Genomic DNA, 12,127 nt, shown 5'->3' on the forward strand with positions numbered 1-12,127 from the left:
TCCCAAGGGAATGTGCCTGCGAATGGAGAGATCCTGAAGTATTGGAAACCACACTTGTGGGCCAATTCAGTAAAGTCCGTGGGAGAGCGGGCGAACGCCTATGCGCGCGATTCAGTATTTAAATGAGGCCTGGTGGTAGAAACGGGCAAAAGGAGGCGCTAGGGACACTAGCGCGTCCCTAGTGCCTCCTTTTGGCCTGGAGCGGCGGCTGTCAGCAGGTTTGACAGCCGACGCTCAATTTTCCCGGTGTTGGTTCTCAAACCTGCTGACAGCCACGGGCTTGGAAACCGGATGCTGGCAAAATTGAGCGTCCGGTTTTCGACCCGACAGCCGCCGGCCGACTTCAAACTTTTTTTCTCTTTTTTTTTTTTTTTTTCTTTTTTTACCCTTCAGGACCTCCGACTTAATATCGCCATGCTGAGAGTAGGGTACAGGTTCTATTGCCTTGGACTGGAGAAGGAGGGAGACCTCCTGATCCAGAAGGATGGAGTGATCAGACGTTCTCCACTTTGGTAGAGGTGGGGAGTCCGGTCGCACGGAGAGAAAGTTCAGATGGTAACCCTGAGCAATTATCGCCAGCACCCACTGGTCTGAGGTGATTGAGTGCCAAATGTTGTTGAAGTGGCACAATCGACCTCCGACTGGTATGTGAGGCAATGGAAGCTGGCTGCTGCTCTCTAGGTAGAAGTCGAAAACCTGAAGCAGGACCTGGTTGAGGAGCTGCTTGCGGTTTTTGTTTGCATGTCTGACGAGACTGGGCTTTTTGAAAAGGTCTCGTGGCATGTGATCTGGTTGGTGGCGGGTAGGACTTCTTCGGGCAGAAGAATAACTTCTTAGAGTCCTTTCAGAAGGGCTGTTTTGAAGAGTAGTCAGAAGGCATCAGAGAGAGCTGTCTTAGAGTATTATGATGGTCCTTGAGTTCCGCCACCATCCGTTGAATCTGTTTGCCAAACAGATTATCTTCTACACAGGGCAGGTCGGATAACCTGTCTTGTACCTCAGGGCGAAGGTCAGAAGACTTAAGCCAGGCCCACCTTCTCGCCGAAATAGCAGCTGCAGATACCCCTTGTAGCAGTATCAAAGATATCATAAGATGATCTGATCTCATGCTTGCCTGCCTCAAAACCCTTGTTTACTAGGGTTTGGAGCTGATCTTGAAATTGCTGAGGCAGGGAGTCTGTGAAATCTTGTATCTGCTTAAAAATGACCCTATTTTATTGGGTCATATAGAGCTGATAAGCGGCAATTTGGGAGATGAGCATTGATCCTTGGAAGACATTAAAACTCTGCCTCTGGCTATTTCAGTTCCCAAGTTCACACAACCTTGTTTTATTGTAACTTTGCTTCTTCCTCAATGTTAATGTTATAACTCCCTTGCTCCATGTGAACTGATATGATATGATCTGTATCATGAATGTCAGTATAGAAAAGAGTTAAACTTCTGTTCCTTGCCAGGGGGAAAAGAAGTGTGAAGCTTTGATCTCTTTGCTCTTTTCTGTGCAGATTCTACCACTACAGATTGGTGATCCAATTGAGGTTTCTGAAAACCCAGAGCTGACTGCACCAAATAGGTAGTGTCAGCTTTTCTGTGGACTGGAGCAATGAAGCCAGGATGTTCCCAGTTCTTCTTGAGGAGATCCAGAAGAACCTGGTGGATAGGGAAGGAGGTTATTTCCTTGGGAGCATCCAGGAATTGTAGCAACTCCATCATTTGATGTCTATCGTCCTGTTCAGTATGTAATTGGAAGGGAACCAATTCAGACATCTCCTTCACAAAATCTATAAAGGAAAGGTCCTCTGGAGGAGAACGCTTTCTACTTTCAGAGGGTGAAGGTGGTGAAGGCAAATCATCGGTGTCTGGCGAGGAATAGTCAGTCCCTGTATCATAGGGATCAGCATCTGCCCCTCTAGGAACTAGAGGGGGACGGGGTGGTGGGATACCTGAAGGTCCTGGTCTAGGTTCCGAAGGAATCGAAGGAATAATTGGAGGCACTGATGAAGGCATCGAAGGCACCAGCGTAGGCATCGATGGATGGCTCGGTGGCGCCGACAGGCATATCGGCACTGATGGTTGGACCAGTGGCGATAGACGTATCAGCATCGATGGCTGAGGCAGAACTCCCGATGGAGGGATGCAGAACGGTGTTTCTCCTCCTGATGACAGAGTAAGCGGGGAGGGCACCGGAGCCATCGGTGACCCGGGATCCATCGGTGGAAAAGCGGCAATGAGCGCTTCCATCCTGGAGAGCAGCAGTGCCAACGCTGCCGGAATCGGGTCGGTGGTCTATTCCACAATCTGTACCGGTGTCAGTGCCGGAGGAACCTGGAGTCGTTGCATTGCCTTGTCGATAGCCTCCTGAACCATCCGGTCTAGTTCTTCTCGGAGACCTGAAGCAAGCAGCCCTGGCTCCGGAACAGAAGAAGGAGGTAGAGGCATAGCCGGAGGGACCACCATTAAAGGCAGATTCGCGGCTCCCGATACCCTGTCGGGATCCCCTCTCGGTGACCTGGTTGCCGAAAAGGTTGGTGCCTTCTCTGGACGGGGTTTCTTCGACGGTGGCTCAGACGATGGCGAGGTCAATGATTTCGCTCCCTCGATGGTCCGAGACTTACGATGGCGATCTTTCTCTCTATGATCCCCTCAGTCCTGAGGGGGGAGTAGAGGGTGTCGAAGGCCGAGATGTCATCGATGCCGGACGGTCACCGGCTGGTGGTCGATACTGGCGCAAAGTTGACGGTGCCGGTTCTGACGACTTTGATGCAATGGACGGAGTCAGGGTTTGAGCGCAGAAGAGAAGTTCCATCTTCTCCATTCTGGCCTTGCGACCTTTTGGTGTCATTAGGGCACATTTGGTGCAGGTCAGGACATTGTACTCACGTCCGAGACACATAACACAGACTTTGTGGGGGTCTGTGATGGACATGGTGTGATTACAGTCCGGGCACCGAAGCCATGGCCATGAAAAAAATTGAACCGCGGTACAGTCGATGGCCAGTAGGCCGCGAGGGCCAAACTAGACGGTAATCAATGGAAAACGGGTAAAACCTTACCGGAGTACTGCGGCTTGCAAAAGGTAAAGAAGGGACTCCTGTGGGGCAAATTTATTTCTAGTAATTCCGTGAGGAAAATTCCTGTCAGGAATTTCTGCAGAGCTCCTTAACTGCGTGGCTACTGCTGCACGGAAAAAAGAAGACTGAAGGGGGTCCCCTGCTGGCTGCAGGGTTAGTGCCATGCTGGGCATGCCCAGTAGGGGCCAGTCCAAGTTCTGGAAACTTTGACAAAAGTGTTCCATGATTGGGCTCCATCCTGTGATGTTACCCATATGTGAGGACTACCATCCTGCTTGCCCTGTGAGAATTTAGGTATTGTGTGCTTTGTGTATCAAGAAAATCTTAAATATATGTTAAGTAGAAAATTGTAACAGGATTGCATTAAACTGTAATTCTAAATCTTTAAATATAAAACAGTCCAAGAAATATTTCTGTAAGATAACTACAGGCATCTAGAAAAATTGGGTTGTAATGCATTTGGTATCATTAGGATATGTCATAATCACTTAATAAAGTCAAGTACTTTCAACGTTAAAAGAGGAACTCATTCTATTCTTTTCTTTATAATAATATCCTTCCAAATATATCAAACAGTTCATATCAAAGTCCAATAGTCAGCCATTTCATCTGGATCCAGGAGCAGTAATGTTCTTGAACTTAGTTTGGAGGTGACTTTGATACAATCTGAATGAGCAGCAAAGTTATCTAGATCTAGATAACCTCATCTGCATATATTCAGTGATCTGCATATATTCAGTGATAGTTTTGCCCGGAAAAGTGTTACTAAAAATCTGGACAAAGTTATCTGGGTAAAGTTATTTAGGTAACTTTGTCACTTACTGGACCTTCTGAATATGGCCCAGTTGGTAGATTTGTTATTAACCCAACAAATTTGCTTTCTAGACCATCCTCCAAACTCCTTGCTGGCTGAGCCTACTACAGGTACATCACACTCACAGCCAGATCTCTCAGGGGTCTTACTTTGGGATCCTGATTTGCTGCAATTATGTGGCTCTCAAATGCCATGAAATCTACCCATTGCCATGGAAATTGCAGAATAAGACTCACCATTTTGGGAAGATATGCTGCAACTACTGTTTGCCACTACTGTTCTTTTCCTATTCCCTATTCTACAATTTTCATAGTTATGTTTTCTCTTATCTCCTTCCCCTCTGGAGAGGGGAAGGAGATAAGAGAAAACATAGAGTAGGAGAAGACACACTTGGCTAAAAGGAGAAGAGATACATAGTGAAAAGGTGATATGGGGAGAAGAGACATAGTAGGTGGAATGGAGATAGAGGAAAAGAGACATGATGAAAGAGGGAGAAGAAACATCTGAGAGCTACGGTAGGTAGAAGACAGTGTAGTGGAAGGGTAGGGTAAGAGGAGCCAAGTATGGAATGTAAAATATAAAAAAAACCCAAAACCAAAACCAAAATAGAAAAAAAATTATCCATACTTAGAAAGGGTGCTTTTTTTAAAAATGAAAATACTTAAAGATTTTCTTTAAAAATTATAGCTTTTATGCATATCACAAAAAATAAAATTCATGCAAATTTTTGTAAGTATGATATAGTATTGCTATAGAAGATTCTCCTACTTGTCACTGGATCTGTCCTAGAATCTGGAGTTAAGGGAATGAGTGAGCAAGAACCATGTGTAGTGCAGAAGGATGAGGGGGGAAGAGAAGATTAGGTATCACGTGGGAGGCCAGGGTTTCAAGGGTAGGAATGAAAGGATCCAGCATCTAAGGAGGGAAGATGTGGCATCTGTCTAATCTACCTCAGCAGCACCCAGCCACGGAGAAGGTGGAGCTACCTCTGATGCTAATGAATAAATAGCTGCAAAGTGCTGCTGACCCTAACTTTCAAGGGAGCCACAGTCATATGGTATTACAGCTGCTATCCCTTTTAATAGCACATCATCTTTTCCATGATTCCAAATTCTAGAGCTTAAATAAGACCAATAATAAAAAAAGTTATTATTTCAACACTGGATATCTGAAGAGAAGAATGTTTTGTAAAATGAGAATGCTAGATGCTGCAACAGTGTGAGCAAACAATTTATAGTATATACCTTTCAAAATAATATAGTAAGAAATACCACTTTAACAGCACCTCATCAGAAGGTCTCCTACGCAGACAGTTCGGCTCAAAGTTGTTTATTCTTAAGACTTGAATGGCACGTTTGATACTAAGGTGGTGTAACACACTAACAATTTTTAGAGAGAGCAAGTCATCCTGCAGGAAAATAAAAATTGACATTAATTAAAAACAATATAACTTTTTTTTCCTATAGAACAAGAAGTAAATTTTAAAGCAATGCAACATTTTATCTACATGACTTGGGCGTGTTTATACAATAACATTTGCACATCTGGAATAAAAATATGAGTGCAAACGGGTGATCAAAGATCTGCATACAATGTATGAAGATGTATGTGTGTGTGTGTGCATGTAAATGCAGATCATTCATAACAACTGGTGTGAGGAACATTTTTGTTGGTAAGATTCTAAGTAAAAGGAACACAGAGAAAAGCTTCATAATTTAGTGTAACTGAAACCTGCTTTATATAACATCTCCTACAGCTCAACAGTGTCTAAAGCACCCATGAAATCAGGTTCAGAAGTTTTTTGATGTTTTTTGGGAAAAAAAAAAATCACACACTATTGGTGAAAATTCTTCCTATTATCATCATTTTCTAAGAAACATAACAAAAGGCATTCTGGGTCAAATCAGATGGAATACAAAGGAGGAAGACAGTCTTGTGTCGTATTCCATCATCTTGGGTAGAAGAGCATTTAGTTCCCTCCATACAGCTCTGTAAAAATGTAATTAGCTACCAATTCTAGTATGACTGTTGCCCAAACACCTGATCAGCTAGGTCCCCAGCGCAGCTTACCAGACCAACTATGCTAGCACTGACATTTATGAACATAAGAAAATAAGTTTTGCCATGCTGGGCCAGACCATGGGTCCATGAAGCCCAGCTTCCTGTTTCCAACAGTGATCAATCCAGGGCACAAGTACCTGGCAGGATCCTTAAATTTGATAGATTCCATTCTGCTTATCCCAGGGACAAGCAGTGGATTTCCCCAGTCCACCTTAATAATGATTTGTTGACTTTTCTTCCAGAAATTTGTCTAAACCTTTTTTAAAACCAGCTACACTAAACGGCTTTTATCACATTCTCCAGCAAGGAATTCCAGAGTTTAACTGTGTGTTGAGTAAAAAAGGTAGTTTTATCTATTTGCCTTAAATGTATCACCTAGTAACTTAATTGAATGCCCCCTATTCTGTGTACTTTTTTGAAAGTGTGAACAACCGATTCAGGTTTACCGGTTCCGATCCACTCTATTTTATAGACCTCTGCCATATCTCCCCATTCAGTCATCTCTTCTCCAAGCTGAAGAGCCATAACCTCTTTGTTCCATCCCCTTTATCATCATTTTGGTCGCTCTTCTCTGTTCCTTTTCTACTTCTGCTATACCTTTTTTGAGATGTGGTGACCAGAACTGCGCACAGTAATCAAGGTGTAATCGCACCATGGAATGATTCAGAGGCATTATGATATTCTCTGTTTTATTCTCCATTCCTAATGATGCCTAGCATTCTGTTTGCTTTCTTGGCTGTCTCTGCACACTGGACAGAGGATTTCACATATTATCCATGATGCCTAGATCTTTTTCCTGGGTAGTTACTGTCAATATAGAACCTTGTATTGTGTAACTATAATTTGGGTTCCCTCTTCCCTATGTGCAGGACTTTGCACCTGTCCACATTAAATGCCATCTGCATTTGTATGCCTAGTCTCCCAGTCTCGTATGTCTCACAGTCCTCTTGTGATTTAACAACTCTGAATAATTTTGTATCATTAGCAAATTCCATCTCACTCATTATTCCCATCTCTAGGTCATTTACAAATATATTAAACTTTATCTATTGACTGATTTTTTGATGTTTTATGGATTGCTGTTCTGAAATGGTTGCTCGGTGATGTTTCTGTTTTAATTCTTATTTTTACCTTTATTCAGTCTTTCTACCTTCCTGATATATGGCTTGTCCTAGCTATTATTTTATTTATATTACTGATTATGTACACCTGTAATCCACTGAGATCTGTGGATTGGCGGAAAATAAATAGTTAAAATAAATAAATAAATGTTTCCAGTTCCTAATAAATCTGAAACATTCTCTGTATCATAGTCTTGTCCAATTATTGAGACTCTGGAGTCCAGCCTGCCTCTGGGGTCCTGTGTGTAAGAACAGGGAGCGTTTCTGAGATTTCAACTCTGGAGATTCTGGATTTCAGTTTCCTACCTAAGAGCATATATTTAGCCTCAGAGCCTCCCTCCTGCACCTTCCTATGTTATTGGTACCCACATGTGCAATGATAGTCTGCTCTTCCCCAGCACTCTTTAAAATCTTATTTAGGCGATGTGTGAGGTTTGCTACCTTTGAACCAGGCAGGCAAAGGTAGCAGACCTCACACATCATACAAGCGATCCTCATGCCCACCAGCCATCTAGCTATCTACATTTCTAACGATCAAATCACCCACTATAATGGCCATCCTAACCCTTCCTTCCTGGGCACATGGCCCTAGAGACACATCCTTGGTACGAACGGTTAAGGCATGATCTGATACAGATCCTAGCTACAGGATCACTTCCTGCCGCACCAAGGTAATGGTTTCCCGACAGATGATCTCGCTCCTCCAAAGCAGCAAAATGTGGCTTTACTATGTCCCAGAAGGTCTAAATATGTCTGCCTCAGCTATTCCAGGTCTGCCACTCTGGTCTCAGAGATTGAACTCGTTCTAAGAGTCAGGAACTCTTTGCACCAGGTGCACACATAACATCTCACCAACAGGTAGATAGTCATACATGAGACACTTGGTACAAAACACTGGATAGCCCCCAATTTGCTGCTGGACTTCTGTCTGCATCATAGTTTTAAGTAGTGGCTAAAGTTGTTAAAAGCTGATTAGGTATGTCTCTCACTTTAAAGAGATTTTAAATTATTTGGTGTCTTTTAAAATCTAAGATTTTTAACTTGATAACTAGGTGACATATTACTTTCTGAATGACCAGCAACAAGACTAAAATTAGTCAATCACTAAAATCAGGGTTATCTGTATGATATCCAAATTCAATAACTTTTTCCTTTTAATTAGGGTGAAGGTTATCTATTTAACAGTAAAAGAGCCAGGGGTTTGTGGGAGTTGGGATGGGGGCAGAATGGGGGGCAATAACTGATTTTTCTTTTAATAAGGGTAAAGGATATCTATTTAACAGACAAAGAGCCTGGGGTTTGTGGGAGTTGGGATGGGGTGGAGTGGGGGGCCCAAAACTAGTGATTAATTCCCAAGGAACCAGATTTTTCACCTTTTCAGATCAAGTAAGTTACCTTTGTAAGCTTACATTTACAATAAAAAAATACTACCTTACATTAGCTCACAAACACAATAAAGAAATCCCTTACTGTTCCTAGTTTGCTTTTTAATTTAATTCAAGGCCCAAACACACCCACACTAAAATAAATCACTTAGCTGTCCTAGCTTTTAATCAAGGCACACATACCTAAGATGGATATACCCAATGATTTCACCTCTTCCCAAACTTTTAAGTCCTAATATTATCCACCCAGCAGTATGTCCCGATCCTCTTCAGCCACCAGCAAAATCTTCTGCTCTCAAAATTCCCTCAGGATTCATTTTGGCTAGAGCTTCTAGTTAATTACTTGCAGCCTGCCAAATTTGATTCTATTATCATAACCAGCTTATCCAGGAAACATGAGTGGCAGAGATCTTATTGGGGAGACATATACTGGGGCAGGTCCAGTAAATAGTCTTCCTCCCCCAATCACAGTGGTATGTTGAACCATGTTGAACCAAGAATGATGATGATTGTGGCAACTGGACAGAAGACCTCTGTTGCTTTAAATGGGAAGCATCCGGGAGGAACTCCGAGTGCAATGATGCCATTTCTTCCCTCCTCCTGATCCATGAAGGGACTTTCTTGGCGAAAACAACTTACTCCCGCTGGAAGCCCCCGAGGTGAATCACCACCCCCATGTGGGAAGATTTTCTTCATCTTGGACAAGAGAGGCTACAACCTTCCCCCTCCAGTTCTCAGGGTCTAAATTTTTCACAAGCTCCAACTGTTGGGATCCCACTGGCTGAAAGACCCTTGCAATGGAGTTGGAGAGACATCCCCTTCTGACATCAGCTTCTCTCAACTAAAGCCCACGAACACCAGTGGAGTGGAAAAGGAACTTTGCACTGCAGTACCTGTAGATGCGGCCGGCTTTGGGGCATTCAACGCTGAATGTGTTTAGACTTTCTGTCAATCTGAGCCATGTTTGATGGACAGTACTGGAGACGCTCTTTATGTGCCATAAGACAACTTTTGCGCTTTGGTGCTGAGGTGCTCCAACCAGAAAATGAAAGGGCCTTAGCCTGTCGCACCATGGAGGACCTCTGCACCGAAGAGACGGACAGCATCTTGGACCATGGCAGGTATGGATAGAAGAAGTGGCTTGGCACCAAAGGGATCTTCCAAACCATTAACAAGGATGGCACCTACACTGGAGAAGTTATTATGCCTCAGGGAAGTAGAGGCTGGCTTCACTCTGGTGGAAGTACACATCAATGGCACAAGCTTCTTCAGCACAGAGTGAAAAGGTCCTAGAGGGATTCCCTCATGTCTTTTAGGTATTCATTGCTGCACCACAGCTGATGCCTCACACTTATGCGCCATGTCAACTCCTGACCTAAGATGGATCTGCGAACTTATGTAGGATTTGCAGGAGTGGAAGGGATAGGTATACCACTTTGATTTTCTGTGCTATAAATCCATTGATGCCTTGCTGTAGAATAAGGAGTTAATCCACTTCACCTTCTGCAGGGCCTCCAATTTCTAAGTACAGTGTTACTTGTATAGACACCTACTGCAACTGTAGCACTTGGCAGTCACAATCCGAACATAGGCAGCGAAAACAAACCAAATGAGAATCTGTAATGGACATCCTGTGTCCATAGATGAAGGCCGTGTAAGTCACTGACCGTAATAATCTTGGCCCCGGACTTCCCTAGTTCACACTCTGTCACTTTTTCTTTTTGCAGAATTGAAAAGTTCTGTAGAATGGTTGCCAGGTAGCAGCTTGAAAAACTAAAAAGGATGCAATAAAAGAAAGGCCAATACAAGGGCTACAAAACAAATTGTCCAGAAAGATGGAAAACATGTCTTTACGCTACCTTGGCTGAAGGAAGACAGAGGGGCTCACAAGGCAGCATGCATGCGGGGGCCTCTGTGCATGCTCAGTAAAATGTTTATCCAGCTAAATTAAGGGCATTCTGGGGGTGTAACTGGGAGAAGTGAAGTTAGCCAGCTAACTCTGATATTCAAAGTTAACTGGATAACTTAGCCATCTGTCTGGTCGGGCCAAAGACATGTCCTAAAGTTAGCCAGCTATAGTTAGTTGGTTATCTTTAAGATAACCGGCTATATTCAATAGTGTGGCTGTACTATTGAATATACCTCCAAAGTTAACTGGATAAGTTTATCTGGCTAATTTTGCTATCTGGACTTTGTCTGAATACAGACTTCAATGTTTACAGATTCTTTCCTAGGCCAACAGGCAAAAAGGAGAAATTAAGACTTATCTGATATTTCCTTTCCTTTACTTCTGCTACACCAGTCAAGAACACATGGGTTTAGTTCCCCTCATCCAGCAATAGGAGACAGAGTTGTTTTCTTTTTTGATGACATCACCTGTATGTATGTCATACATGGAACCAGATACAGTCAGTGTACTACTGTCAAAGCTAAATCTAAATTATAGCAACTAACAAACACAAATGTATAAACTTAAATCTAAAATTTTGACCTAATCTCAACAAAAAACGCAAATGTAATATCTATACTTTCAGATAACTCATCAACTTATACTATGAGAAGCACTTTAACTAAGAAATCTAGTCTTAAAAATCCTTGCAGGAATGAAAATTCTCAAAACATTTCCCCCTTTTATTAATTTTTTTCTTTTCACAATTTATAAAATTTAGTCAATCAGATCTCATTCTCAGAGGTAGCCCAATTTGCACATCCCAGGGTGGGCTTCTTGACTGGTGTAGCAGAAGCAAAGGAAAGAAAATTATCAGGTAAGTCATAATTTCTCCTTTCTTGTCCTTCTGCTCAGTCAGTCAAGAACATGTGGGATGTATCAAAGCCTCATTACATTGGGTGGGTGGATTGCAAACTCACTCTAAAGACAGCTGTCCCAAAATTAGCATCTTATTACACAAGAATAATCAATCTATAATGCTTGGCAAATGGACCTAGAGTTGTCCAAGTTGCTGCTATATCCATATCAGCTGGATTTACTGCAGGTAATTCTGCTCACGATGAAGACTATGCTCTTATCGAATGGGTCCTGATGCCTTCTAGCAATTGCAGCCCCTGAAGTAAATATGCAGATAATATCTATAGCAGTGGTCCCCAAACCTGTCCTGGAGGGCCACCAGCCAGTCGGGTTTTTGGGATATCCTCAATGAATATGCTTGAGAGAAAATTTGCATGAACTGCCTCCATAACATGCAAATTTTCTCTCATGTATATTCATTGTGGATATCCCAAAAACCCGACTGGCTGGTGGCCCTCCAGGACAGGTTTGGGGACCACTGATCTATAGCTTTCTTAATCCATCTTGAGATGGTCGCCTTTAAGGTGGTCTCCCCCTAATGTGCGCCACTTAATAAGACAATCTATCAAATAAGAAATTCACTTGTCATCTTTAAATATTCTCTTACACATTTCTTGACATATAAGAACTTTAAAAATTGCAGGCCCCTGCAATCCTTCTCATCAAAAGATGCATTGTTTTAGGGGTAGATTTTATAAAGTTACTCACACACGTACTTTTGTTCGCGCACCAGGCGCAAACAAGAGTACGCAGGATTTTATTAGGTATGCACGTAACTGCGCGTATCTGTTAAAATCCGGGATCGGCGCGTGCAAGGCTGAGCAAAATCAGTTCCCTCCGCCTCCCCCCACCTAACCCCACCTTTATTGCA

The 12,127-nt window shown here is 42.8% G+C and overlaps 1 protein-coding gene across 1 annotated transcript in view; it reads right to left on the reverse strand.

Annotated features, from left to right (window-relative positions):
* The window catches only part of PPFIBP1 (PPFIA binding protein 1), a 1,178,807-nt gene that overhangs the window by 134,843 nt on the left and 1,031,837 nt on the right, over positions 1-12,127 (reverse strand). Inside the window, exon 24 of the mRNA XM_029597487.1 lies at positions 5,169-5,291. Coding sequence (XP_029453347.1) covers positions 5,169-5,291 — 123 coding nt within the window. The remainder of the gene's footprint in view (positions 1-5,168; positions 5,292-12,127) is intronic.

Source organism: Rhinatrema bivittatum, chromosome 4 (assembly GCF_901001135.1).
Source record: "Rhinatrema bivittatum chromosome 4, aRhiBiv1.1, whole genome shotgun sequence".
In the NCBI taxonomy this organism is placed as follows: domain Eukaryota; kingdom Metazoa; phylum Chordata; class Amphibia; order Gymnophiona; family Rhinatrematidae; genus Rhinatrema; species Rhinatrema bivittatum.